Genomic DNA, 13,688 nt, shown 5'->3' with positions numbered 1-13,688 from the left:
GTCTGAGGATTATTTTTCAGACACAACTGACAGTGTTTTGTTACCAGTTGGACTGTGGTATATAAATTTCTTCCTACGATTTGTCGGTCTAAATATTTATACAATGAGTTCGCGCCCCAATGAGTCTTATTATGTTCTTCCCTTATTAACTTCCACATCTGGTTATACAGAACTACAATTTGCCCATCAGATATTTGAACCCAACCTTCTTTATTTTCTTCTCCCTTCAAATCCTCAATTAATTACTTATCTTCCTTTGAATATCTGGGTCTAGTCTGTTCAATTGTTGGCTTACCATCAGGAATTAAGGACATAATTTTGGCTTGTTCTGCAGCTCGTTTCGCTTCATGGTTGGCCAAATTATTCCCAATTTCTTGATCAGAACTACCTCTTTGATGTCCTTTACAATGCATAACGGCTACTTCCTTAGGTAGTTGCACGGCCTCTAGCAAGTGCAGGATTTCTGATGCATGTTTAACTTGCTTTCCCTGAGTAGTTAAGAGTCCTTGTTCTTTCCAAATAGCATCATGTGCGTAAACAACGCCAAAGGCACATTTAGAATCAGCCCATATATTTATCCCTTTATCTTTTGCCAATTCCAAAGCCCTAGTCAGGGCTATTGTTTCAGCCTTTTGCACTGACGTGTTAGAAGGTAAGGGTTTAGCCTCTATTACCTGTGAAGTTGTGGTTACAGCATATCCTGCTTTTCGTTTACCGTTTTTCATGAAGCTGCTGCCGTCGGTAAAGCAGGAATCTGCACCTTCCAAAGGTTCCTCCTTTATGTCTGGTCGACTTGAGTATACTGTCTCTATGGCAGTCAGACAATCATGGACCAGCAGTTCAGTAGGGGTTTCCTTAAGAGAAGATGCTGGATTTACAACATCAGTGACCACAATTTCAATATCATCTTGTTCCACAAGGGTGGCCTGATATTTCAAGAAGCGTGATGGAGATAGCCGATGAGTCCCTTTTTGTTCCAGAACTGCTGATACCACATGTGATACCAGCACGGTAATTTTCTGTCCCAGAGTAAACTTGCGGGCTTCTTGGATGTTAGTGGCGACTGTGGCCACTGCACTTAGGCATCCTGGCCAGCCTTTGCTCACTTCATCCAATGGTTTCGAAAAATAGGCTACTGCCTTTTTATAAGGTCCTAATCTCTGGGCTAGGACCCCTAGAGCTATTCCCCGCTTTTCATAGGAGTATAACCAAAAGGGCTTAGTCACATCCGGAAGTCCTAAAGCCAGAGCTCTCATGAGTTCTATTTTTAAATGTACAAATGCCTCCTCAGCTTGATCAGTCCATTCCAAAACAGAGGAGTTTTCTTTTAGCAGTTCATATAATGGTCTTACCAGTATACCATAATCATGGATCCAGAGCCAGCACCACCCAGTCATACCCAAGAATGTTTGAAGGTCCTTGGTTGTGGACGGCCTTGGCGTTTGGCAAATGGCTTCTTTTCGGGCAGTTCCAAGTTCTCGAAGTCCTCCCGTTATTTCATATCCTAGATAAGAGACTCAAGTTTGAATTAATTGTGCTTTCTGTTTGGACACTTGGTATCCGCTTATTCCCAGAAAATTCAACAATTCAACAGTCCACTGTACATATTCTTCCTTAGTTTCACTAGCAATTAACAAATCATCAACATATTGTAGCAAAGTTCCTGTCTGAGTGGGCGCATTCCATGATTCTACTTGTCGTGCTAATTGGTTTCCAAAAACTGTTGGGCTGTTTTTAAATCCTCGAGGTAACTCTGTCCAAGTTAACTGAGTTTTTCTTCCCGTATTGGGGTTTTCCCATTCAAAAGCAAACAAATTTTGGCTTTCTTTGGCTAAGGGCAGGCAGAAGAATGCATCCTTTAAGTCCAGGATGGTAAACCATTTTTGGTTATTGTTCAATCTGGTTAACAAGGTATATGGATTAGCCACTACTGGATGAATATCCTCCATAATTTTGCTGACTGCCCTTAAATCTTGGACTAACCTATAACTTTTTCCATCGGATCTCTTTACTGGTAAGATAGCAGTGTTATATTCTGATTCACACTCAATTAACAATCCATATTCTAAAAATTTATCAGTTCTTTTGGTTGGGCTTTTTAGGTTTCGAAAGTTTTGTTGTTATGTCAGCAACCCTTAGTCCAGTTTCTGGATGATTATTATAAAATATTCACACAAGATAATTTCCAGTGCTATTGTTACCAGCGAGTAACATCAAGCCACAAAGATTAATGTTACTTGAAACTGAATTTTCTTATTTACAAAGGATTATATTTAATTTTGAACTTCCTTATCTCAGAAGCGTATTGTGTTTCCCTGACTCTCACGTCACTGCCTGTATGAGGCAAACTACAGAAGGCATCTATGCAATTTACACTTGGCAAGGCATGGCTCTGGTAATCTGCTACGGTTGCGTTATCTTCTGCAGCAGCCACACGATTAGATATTGTATCTCTTCTTCACTGTGGCAACAGCCTTCCCACCTCTCGGTGGCTTCCCCTGCCTGCAAGAACGTTGTGATTTTTGGAATGTTGCTTGTTCTTCCTTCCAAAGCCTGTAAAAAGCAGCAGTAAAGCCAGTGAGAGCAAGGAAATTGTAATTCCATCCTTTCTAGCTTAAACATCAGGCAGGTAGGATTTTTACTTCTCGGACATGCTTATTAAACACAGAAAGGTAGTAGCCCCTTATAGCCAGCTCAGCACTCAGCAGCGCTTTGTATCGCCTTTTGCTGCTCCGATCTGGCTGCTGAGTGTTTCAAGTGAACACTCAGAGCTAGGGGTATCTTCTGTCAGGATTGCATACCCTGCTAAGGTGAATCGAGAGACAATTACACAGCCTGTACAGAAGGGAAAGGATTGCTCATTCTAACAAAATCAGCTCGGCTAAAAAGAGCGGAAAGCTTTAGCTGTGTCTTTGCCATAAGGGAACGACATGCCTCTCTCAGCACAGCCTTCCTTTGGTATGGCAGCGGCTCAATACGAACTCTGATGAGAGGAGCGCTGGCTTATGTCACTTATGTGCATTTTGGTTTTGTTTTTGCACAGGATGGCCTCTGTGGGTTTGGCTTGTGCAATTTAAGGCTGTGCTAAAGAGGCACGTGAAATTGCACCAAGTCCTGCCTGTTTAGAATGGACTTCAGCTGATTCCAGCTGGAAAGCCAGCTCAGCTCTGAAACAACACTTTGTACCTTTGGCACGAGGAGCCTGCTGCCCTCTGAAAAAGCGCTGCGCTAAAGTCTGCGTAGTACAACCACGCAAGGTGCGAAAGGTAAAGTTACAAAGAGCAGGAGGCTGGTGAAATGAGAATCACAGCTGGCCCAATGCTAACAGTGTCTTGGGTTCAGCTGCGGCAGTTGGTGTTCTCCTCCTCGGTGGCTGGTGCGGTGCTCTGGTTTGGGCTTTGGTGTGGGAGCAGCGCTGAGGCAAAGGCCCGACGCGTTGAGTTGTCGGTAAACGCTGCTCCCTCTGCCGGAGCCCTTTTCCAGCCTGGTGCTCTGCCGGTGAGGGGGGGCGCGGGAAGCCGGGCGGGAGCAGAGACAGGACACCTGACCCAAACTAGCCAATGGGCTGTTGCAGACCGCAGCGCGCCACGCCCAGTAGAGCAACTGCGGGGAGTTCCCGGGAAGCGCCCTATCACGGCCCGGGGAGGCGTGGCCGCGCGGGGGGCGCTGGTAGTCTAGTGGTTAGCATCGCTGCCGTTCAAGCAGCTGAGCCGGGTTCGAGTCCCGCCCAACGCCGCACCCCCGCCTACGGCCTACGCCCCCCTGAGGAATGAGCCCGATCCCGTCAGATCTCGGAAGCTGAGGGGTGGGGCCCGGTTACTCCGGGTGCTGTAGGCCTGTTTCTGTCAGATTCTCTCCCCTTCTTATTTCCATTAGCACCCTTGTTAGTGCTGCTAGTACCAGCAGCTTTCTCGTACGCCCCACTTGCTGGACTCTTCTTATCTCGACCCGTGGCATTTACACTCTTTCCATTCGCCTCCCCATCCCTCCGGCAGCGGAGAGCGGGGGGGGGGGGGAAGAAGGCGGGGACGGAGCGAGCGGCTGCGCGGTTCTCAGTTACCGGCTGGGCTTAAACCACGACGAACAGGAAGATGTTAACACCAAAAACGGCTTAAAACGGCCTGGGGAAAAGCAAACCCAGCCAAGAGAACAGCGCGTTGAGAGAAAATTGCAGCTCAGTGACATGCAGGCTATGGTCCAGGGAGAAGCAAAGAACAACCCACCCCCTCCTGACCAAGCAAGACTCTCCGTGTGCCCTACGGGGGCGGCAAGCACACTAATGCCTTACCTCCTCGCTCGCACCTGCATTCCTAGTCCGTAACGCATGCTGGCCAGTCCATACTTGCTTTCTGCTTTTTCAAGCAGCTGACACAAGAGAAAAGAATCCTGCCCTGGTCACCGAAGGAGCTGCAACCAGGTACTTCCCTGCTTATGGAAAGGTAAGTGCTAAAACGCCAGTAGCCCACAAAGGCAGCCGAGTGGGGAACGGGTTCCCCCCCTACCCCATTCTCCTGTCACCACGCACCTCCGTTCCAGACGGCAAGTGACAGTACAACCCTGGAACTGTACGACGGAGCCAGTATCCAGCAAGGTGAAAAGAGGGCCAGAAAATAACAAATTCAACCGGTTTCAGCACTGAGTGTCTTTGATGTCTTCTTTAAGACTCCTTGAAGAGCAGCTCCTATTTTTTAAACCTAGCTTAGTGGCTGATAGCTCCTAGCATTTTGCCTCAATGCACCACTGGAATACCTGTGCCAGCCTTCAGAACTTACTGCCTGAAAGTATGAGAGACCCTTGCTGTTGCAAGTGAAATCCAATTAAGGACCTAAGCCTGCGATCTTTCTGAAAACCACTGCTTAAAGATCTTCTACTTACCGACTAGTACTGTCTTTTTCTGAATGCTCTTTGGGCATCCTTGGGTGTGCACAAAGAGGCTCTGCAAACAGGATCTATTTCCCTTAAAAGCAGAAAGCAAGTATGGACTGGCCAGCATGCGTTACGGACTAGGAATGCAGGTGCGAGCGAGGAGGTAAGGCATTAGTGTGCTTGCCGCCCCCGTAGGGCACACGGAGAGTCTTGCTTGGTCAGGAGGGGGTGGGTTGTTCTTTGCTTCTCCCTGGACCATAGCCTGCATGTCACTGAACTGCAATTTTCTCTCAACGCGCTGTTCTCTTGGCTGGGTTTGCTTTTCCCCAGGCCGTTTTAAGCCGTTTTTGGTGTTAACATCTTCCTGTTCGTCGTGGTTTAAGCCCAGCCGGTAACTGAGAACCGCGCAGCCGCTCGCTCCGTCCCCGCCTTCTTCCCCCCCCCCCCCCCGCTCTCCGCTGCCGGAGGGATGGGGAGGCGAATGGAAAGAGTGTAAATGCCACGGGTCGAGATAAGAAGAGTCCAGCAAGTGGGGCGTACGAGAAAGCTGCTGGTACTAGCAGCACTAACAAGGGTGCTAATGGAAATAAGAAGGGGAGAGAATCTGACAGAAACAGGCCTACAGCACCCGGAGTAACCGGGCCCCACCCCTCAGCTTCCGAGATCTGACGGGATCGGGCTCATTCCTCAGGGGGGCGTAGGCCGTAGGCGGGGGTGCGGCGTTGGGCGGGACTCGAACCCGGCTCAGCTGCTTGAACGGCAGCGATGCTAACCACTAGACTACCAGCGCCCCCCGCGCGGCCACGCCTCCCCGGGCCGTGATAGGGCGCTTCCCGGGAACTCCCCGCAGTTGCTCTACTGGGCGTGGCGCGCTGCGGTCTGCAACAGCCCATTGGCTAGTTTGGGTCAGGTGTCCTGTCTCTGCTCCCGCCCGGCTTCCCGCGCCCCCCCTCACCGGCAGAGCACCAGGCTGGAAAAGGGCTCCGGCAGAGGGAGCAGCGTTTACCGACAACTCAACGCGTCGGGCCTTTGCCTCAGCGCTGCTCCCACACCAAAGCCCAAACCAGAGCACCGCACCAGCCACCGAGGAGGAGAACACCAACTGCCGCAGCTGAACCCACGACACTGTTAGCATTGGGCCAGCTGTGATTCTCATTTCACCAGCCTCCTGCTCTTTGTAACTTTACCTTTCGCACCTTGCGTGGTTGTACTATGCAGACTTTAGCGCAGCGCTTTTTCAGAGGGCAGCAGGCTCCTCGTGCCAAAGGTACAAAGTGTTGTTTCAGAGCTGAGCTGGCTTTCCAGCTGGAATCAGCTGAAGTCCATTCCAAACAGGCAGGACTTGGTGCAATTTCACGTGCCGCTTTAGCACAGCCTTAAATTGCACAAGCCAAACCCACAGAGGCCATCCTGTGCAAAAACAAAACCAAAATGCACGTAAGTGACATAAGCCAGCGCTTCTCTCATCAGAGTTCGTATTGAGCCGCTGCCATACCAAAGGAAGGCTGTGCTGAGAGAGGCATGTCATTCCCTTATGGCAAAGACACAGCTAAAGCTTTCCGCTCTTTTTAGCCGAGCTGATTTTGTTAGAATGAGCAATCCTTTCCCTTCTGTACAGGCTGTGTAATTGTCTCTCGATTCACCTTAGCAGGGTATGCAATCCTGACAGAAGATACCCCTAGCTCTGAGTGTTCACTTGAAACACTCAGCAGCCAGATCGGAGCAGCAAAAGGCGATACAAAGCGCTGCTGAGTGCTGAGCTGGCTATAAGGGGCTACTACCTTTCTGTGTTTAATAAGCATGTCCGAGAAGTAAAAATCCTACCTGCCTGATGTTTAAGCTAGAAAGGATGGAATTACAATTTCCTTGCTCTCACTGGCTTTACTGCTACTGTGTTACAGGCTTTGGAAGGAAGAACAAGCAACATTCCAAAAATCACAACGTTCTTGCAGGCAGGGGAAGCCACCGAGAGGTGGGAAGGCTGTTGCCACAGTGAAGAAGAGGTACAATATCTAATCGCGTGGCTGCTGCACAAGATAACGCAACCGTAGCAGATTACCAGAGCCATGCCTTGCCAAGTGTAAATTGCATAGATGCTTTCTGTAGTTTGCCTCATACAGGCAGTGACGTGAGAGTCAGGGAAACACAATACGCTTCTGAGATAAGGAAGTTCAAAATTAAATATAATCCTTTGTAAATAAGAAAATTCAGTTTCAAGTAACATTAATCTTTGTGGCTTGATGTTACTCGCTGGTAACAATAGCACTGGAAATTATCTTGTGTGAATATTTTATAATAATCATCCAGAAACTGGACTAAGGGTTGCTGACATAACAACAAAACTTTCGAAACCTAAAAAGCCCAACCAAAAGAACTGATAAATTTTTAGAATATGGATTGTTAATTGAGTGTGAATCAGAATATAACACTGCTATCTTACCAGTAAAGAGATCCGATGGAAAAAGTTATAGGTTAGTCCAAGATTTAAGGGCAGTCAGCAAAATTATGGAGGATATTCATCCAGTAGTGGCTAATCCATATACCTTGTTAACCAGATTGAACAATAACCAAAAATGGTTTACCATCCTGGACTTAAAGGATGCATTCTTCTGCCTGCCCTTAGCCAAAGAAAGCCAAAATTTGTTTGCTTTTGAATGGGAAAACCCCAATACGGGAAGAAAAACTCAGTTAACTTGGACAGAGTTACCTCGAGGATTTAAAAACAGCCCAACAGTTTTTGGAAACCAATTAGCACGACAAGTAGAATCATGGAATGCGCCCACTCAGACAGGAACTTTGCTACAATATGTTGATGATTTGTTAATTGCTAGTGAAACTAAGGAAGAATATGTACAGTGGACTGTTGAATTGTTGAATTTTCTGGGAATAAGCGGATACCAAGTGTCCAAACAGAAAGCACAATTAATTCAAACTTGAGTCTCTTATCTAGGATATGAAATAACGGGAGGACTTCGAGAACTTGGAACTGCCCGAAAAGAAGCCATTTGCCAAACGCCAAGGCCGTCCACAACCAAGGACCTTCAAACATTCTTGGGTATGACTGGGTGGTGCTGGCTCTGGATCCATGATTATGGTATACTGGTAAGACCATTATATGAACTGCTAAAAGAAAACTCCTCTGTTTTGGAATGGACTGATCAAGCTGAGGAGGCATTTGTACATTTAAAAATAGAACTCATGAGAGCTCTGGCTTTAGGACTTCCGGATGTGACTAAGCCCTTTTGGTTATACTCCTATGAAAAGCGGGGAATAGCTCTAGGGGTCCTAGCCCAGAGATTAGGACCTTATAAAAAGGCAGTAGCCTATTTTTCGAAACCATTGGATGAAGTGAGCAAAGGCTGGCCAGGATGCCTAAGTGCAGTGGCCACAGTCGCCACTAACATCCAAGAAGCCCGCAAGTTTACTCTGGGACAGAAAATTACCGTGCTGGTATCACATGTGGTATCAGCAGTTCTGGAACAAAAAGGGACTCATCGGCTATCTCCATCACGCTTCTTGAAATATCAGGCCACCCTTGTGGAACAAGATGATATTGAAATTGTGGTCACTGATGTTGTAAATCCAGCATCTTCTCTTAAGGAAACCCCTACTGAACTGCTGGTCCATGATTGTCTGACTGCCATAGAGACAGTATACTCAAGTCGACCAGACATAAAGGAGGAACCTTTGGAAGGTGCAGATTCCTGCTTTACCGACGGCAGCAGCTTCATGAAAAACGGTAAACGAAAAGCAGGATATGCTGTAACCACAACTTCACAGGTAATAGAGGCTAAACCCTTACCTTCTAACACGTCAGTGCAAAAGGCTGAAACAATAGCCCTGACTAGGGCTTTGGAATTGGCAAAAGATAAAGGGATAAATATATGGGCTGATTCTAAATGTGCCTTTGGCGTTGTTTACGCACATGATGCTATTTGGAAAGAACAAGGACTCTTAACTACTCAGGGAAAGCAAGTTAAACATGCATCAGAAATCCTGCACTTGCTAGAGGCCGTGCAACTACCTAAGGAAGTAGCCGTTATGCATTGTAAAGGACATCAAAGAGGTAGTTCTGATCAAGAAATTGGGAATAATTTGGCCAACCATGAAGCGAAACGAGCTGCAGAACAAGCCAAAATTATGTCCTTAATTCCTGATGGTAAGCCAACAATTGAACAGACTAGACCCAGATATTCAAAGGAAGATAAGTAATTAATTGAGGATTTGAAGGGAGAAGAAAATAAAGAAGGTTGGGTTCAAATATCTGATGGGCAAATTGTAGTTCTGTATAACCAGATGTGGAAGTTAATAAGGGAAGAACATAATAAGACTCATTGGGGCGCGAACTCATTGTATAAATATTTAGACCGACAAATCGTAGGAAGAAATTTATATACCACAGTCCAACTGGTAACAAAACACTGTCAGTTGTGTCTGAAAAATAATCCTCAGACTGAAAACAAGAATCAGATTGGGACAATTTGGAAAGGAAATTATCCGGGACAACAGTACAAATAGATTTTTCTGAATTACCTAGGAAAGGAGGTTATTGATATTTGTTGGTATTGGTAGACACTTTTTCAGGCTGGCCAGAAGCATTCCCTTGTAGAGTGAATAATGTGAGACAAGTAATTAAAACACTATTAAATGAAGTAATACCTTGTTTTGGGGTAGCAGCGACTACCTCCTCTGACTGAGGCTCGCATTTCAGTGCAAAATTGTTGCAAGAAATCAGCAGGAAATTAGAAATTGATTGACAATTACATGTTCCATATAGGCCTCAGGCCAGTGGACAAGTATAAAAGTTGAATCATCTAATCAAACAACAAATTGGTAAGATTTGTCAAGAGACAAATTTGTACTGTTATCAGGCATTACCATTGGCCTTACATTAGGAGAAAAGTTTGACACCCCTTTAATTGGAGTTCCCATTCCCCAAAATGTATCATGAAATCATACCTCAGACCAAGGACTTGAATATGGGAACAGGTTAAGGTGTTCCATAAGGTCGCTGAGGATGATACCTCATGGGGATTTGAGGAAATCTGGAAGAAATTGACATCTTGGTTGCCAAATCTCTCCTGGTTGAGACAGTTGTTCATAGGAATAATAATATTGATAATTCTAATTGTAGTCACTTGTGTTTCAATTCAATGTTTCTTTTGGTGTTGCAAACAGTCAATGATGAATTATGAAGAATGGAAAAAGAGCAAAGTTAAGCACCAGGTAGAAACAGGGAAATATTTTAGAAAAACCTTAAATGGTGATGGGATAATTTAAAAGACTGCAAAAGAATTTGCAAAAGGACAGAAAAAGGGGGGATTTGAGACAAGGAAGTACAAAATGAAATATAATACTTTGTAAATCAGAAAATTCAGTTCTAAGTAACATCAAGCTTGGTGGCTTTATAACAATAGCAACGGAAAGTATCTTGTGTGAATATTTCATAATAATCAGCCAGAAACTGGACTAATGGTTGCTGACATTAACAACAAAACTTTCCAAACCTAAAAAGCCAAAGTCCAACAAAAAGAACATAATAAGGATCCTTGTATAAGATAAATTGTTGTAGCTGACATGGTTTTAGAACCTTATGACCTTCATACAAAATTTATTGTAAGCAAAACAGGACTGTAGATAAAGAGTAACTGAAGGTAGCAGATGTTCAGGAGGTGCTGTAGCTAAGTTAACTGATAAGCAAAGGGATCAGGAGAAATCACTCACTTATGTCAGCAGTGTTACCAAACTAATTAAGCTGGCGTAAGCGCTTATCTACTGCGCATGCTTCAAAGACTTCCAGAACAAGAGTTCAAGGAACGGCCAAGTGATGAAGATTGTTGGAAGAAGTAAAAGGACCACCAAAGACCACTATCACGTTGTTATGCACATGCGAAAATGGGCGTAGAATTATGTAAAGCGATTCTTGGACAACTAATGAATATGTATGATGTTTACTGGGAATCTGATGTATATGTATGTTAAGCAACAATATAATCATGGTCTGATGCTGAAACGGGACACACATTAGGAGGAGATATCCCCTGTGTCTCCCAGTGCTGCAATAAAGAATACCTGCTTGTCAACCTAAACTTTGTTGGCAAGTTCTTAACGTGTTCTACGATTCACTTCTAAGTCACAGAAAAAGGCCAGTTTGGATCTGTTGAGTCCAGAAAATAATATTTCTTGGAGCAGTTACATGAAAAAAAGTAAGCCGATACTTTGTGTTTCTTTGATTACAATACATGCCTGGAAGTGTAGAATCTTTCAGCTCTAGCTTCCAGAGCACTGCAGAAAGACTCCCCTCCCCCTGCCCTTCATAAACTGCAGGAGAGAAGAGCCCCTCCATAAAATGGGGAAATCATTTGCATTCAGACCTACGATCTTTTGGGTTTGCTCCATAGGTGGTCTCCTAGATCAAAGTTCACTGTCCCCCTGCTGTGTTTCATTTCTGTCCCTGTACTTTCAGAGTTGCAGTTTAAAAAATAAATAAAAAGAAAACAAATAAAACTCATGATCATTGTAAGTTTATGGGCAAAAGTAAGGAACTTGTTTAATCCCCACATAATCTCTTGGAAGTGATTTGTTCACTGAAAGATCAAAGTACTTGTGTTTAATTAGCCTGATGTGGTTTTCATCCATTGGAAGCACCTATTCCCTTGCTCTTCTTTTTGCTGCTTGGCTGGATGGTCACAATGAGGAAATGCCACTTGACGGGTTTTTTGGTAAGGTTTTACCTTCTTCAGGCACTTCGCAAGTAGTCGTAAAGAGAACTGCACTGGCTGCTCGCCCTTTCAGTAAAAGTTAGTTTTATCTCCTCAGTGCTTAAAGCATTCACTACTGCTTCAGATGCTTGATCCTGATTTCACGGGAACCGTCACTGTTTCCTTTACAAACAGTGCCATAAACTATTCTTCTTCCTTGTGGTTAGTTGTTTTTCTCCACAGGACTTGAACTGATGAGGCAGTGAAAACACCCAACCACTGTACATACAGAATTTTAACTGCCAGCAAAGTTAACTCCTTTTCCAGCTTGTGTATAAGAGACATCTACTGAATCTCAGAAGTACAAACAATTAGCCCCATGGGCTGATTCAGAGAATGCACAGAAGGGTCAAAGTCGACATCTTGCTCCATTTAGGATCTGGGGTAGAAGCATCTGCACGATGGCTTCTGCGTTTCAGCACTAGGTTGACTAAGGTTTTCCCTGCAGCTTCATCTAAGGCAGGATTCATCTTGTCTACAGTATAAATATCCAAATCAGCATTGGTCACCCAAGCCTCTTACGGTATGTGGCGGTTCAATTCCTCTGACATTCATGTTCTACTTCAGGCTGAAATAAACTACATCTTGTGTGTCCAGCTGTCATCCCAGTCTGAAACTGGTAACATACCAGCTCAGTCACCTGTAAAACAGGCAACACCTGGAGGTAGCTGCCACCAGCATTTGTTAGAAAAAGATTCTAGAGCTGGAGGCTCTAAGTACCCTTCTGGCCCCCTCCCCCTCCCGCCCTTTATTTTGTCAATTGTGACTTAGACATCTGGGCTGCTCCCTTATCACCATCTAAGCTCCTGCCAAGAACACTAAGTAGGTACTCCACTGGTGGATTTGCGCAGCATTAAGATCTGGCATATGATAGTCTTTATAAGCAAGCTCTGCATGAAAAAGATGAAAAGAAGAAAAATTTCTCTTTGTTTTCAACAGTGCACTCACCCCTATTCAGTCTCCTAATGAATTGGCCACACATTCCTGTGCACCAGAAGATAGTCTTAGCTAAGCTTTGAGACCCAGGGAATATTTAGTTATTTTCTATGCAAACCAAAGCAACTTCAGTCCCTGAAGAGTTAATGTCTAAACAGTCTCCTTTGTGTATGGGGAGGGCTTCAGCAAGATAACCTGTGTAAGACCACAACAGCAAACCTGTTAAGAGAGTACTGAGAGTGAGTTTATATCCCACTTGTGCATGATGGTGATCCTCCCTCAGCCGTGGTTCATGCTGTTGTGTTTAAAGCTGGGCAAACTCAGGACACTAAAACTCTTGCCAACACAGGTAATTTCTTTATAACAAATGCGCTGGCTGGAACCAGTTGTTACCATCAGGACAGGAAAAACCCCAGCGTTTTCCCGCAGCAGAGCATGTATCAGAGTTGTTGCAGAGGCCTTTGCCTCCCACCTCACGGAAGGCTCCAGGCAGCGCTCCCAGCTGCCGAGGGCGGCCACAAACTCGAGCTGGAAAGCTCGGCCGTGGCTGCCGGCTCTGCGCTGTGCAAGCTCCCCTGCACAGCCAGGCGTTTGGGAGCCCGCGTACAGACCCAGCCTTCCGCCTCGCAGACCCAGAGCCCCTAGCACACGGACAGCCGGGTGCCCCGCCCACAGGGATTGCGGCCCAGGCCTCTCCCCCGGCCCCGCCACCGCCGGGAGCCCAGTGCCGCCCCGGGGCCTCGGAGCCTTTCTCCTGCCCCGGCTGCCGTGTCCCTCCGGAGGGCAGCCGCGGCACGCCGCCGACCTCGAACCGGGCCCCGGGCGAAGAGTGGCTTTGCGCGACTCCAGGGCAAGGCTGCGGCGGCTCTTCTTTCCTCTTGTTAGAGCAGTCTGTAGTTCAGACTGTGCCTGGGTGAGCCGCAGCAGGGACCCACGCTGCGCAGGGAGCACGTGCACCGGGGCACTTTGTTGGTAGGCTCAGCAGGAAACTTGAAGAGGAATTGCTTTTGGAGTTAGAAGTTTTAAAATCTCGGTGTAATTTGCCTTTCACTCATTCAAACACTCGTCCTTGCTCTGGTGGAGCAAGGAATCCTTCCTGAACCCAGAGGTGGCCAGAGGCCTAGC

The 13,688-nt window shown here is 46.0% G+C and overlaps 1 protein-coding gene across 2 annotated transcripts; it reads left to right on the top strand.

The window, feature by feature from the left end:
* Positions 1–4,340: 4,340 nt before the first annotated feature.
* Positions 4,341–9,994, top strand: LOC115610142. 2 transcript variants are annotated; one of them, XM_030491242.1, is made up of 4 exons: positions 4,341–4,439; positions 4,537–5,029; positions 6,768–6,869; positions 7,817–9,994. In XM_030491242.1, exon 4 carries the CDS (start codon positions 7,924–7,926, stop codon positions 9,076–9,078), a length of 1,155 nt encoding a protein of 384 aa, XP_030347102.1. In that variant the 5' UTR covers positions 4,341–4,439; positions 4,537–5,029; positions 6,768–6,869; positions 7,817–7,923; the 3' UTR covers positions 9,079–9,994. The 2 variants fall into 2 exon arrangements, with proteins under 2 accessions (XP_030347102.1, XP_030347100.1); XM_030491240.1 differs by having other exon boundaries at positions 4,353–4,439; positions 6,768–9,994.
* The last annotated feature ends 3,694 nt before the right edge of the window (positions 9,995–13,688 follow it).

Source organism: Strigops habroptila, chromosome 6, assembly GCF_004027225.2.
Source record: "Strigops habroptila isolate Jane chromosome 6, bStrHab1.2.pri, whole genome shotgun sequence".
In the NCBI taxonomy this organism is placed as follows: domain Eukaryota; kingdom Metazoa; phylum Chordata; class Aves; order Psittaciformes; family Psittacidae; genus Strigops; species Strigops habroptila.
The sequence above is the reverse complement of the archived record's forward strand: the minus strand, read 5'-3'. Positions and strand labels throughout refer to the sequence as shown.

What these genes read in the sequence shown, in the direction of transcription:
- LOC115610142 (XM_030491242.1), top strand. Translation starts at nt 7,924, where the DNA reads ATGACTGGGTGGTGCTGGCTCTGGATCCATGATTATGGTATACTGGTA.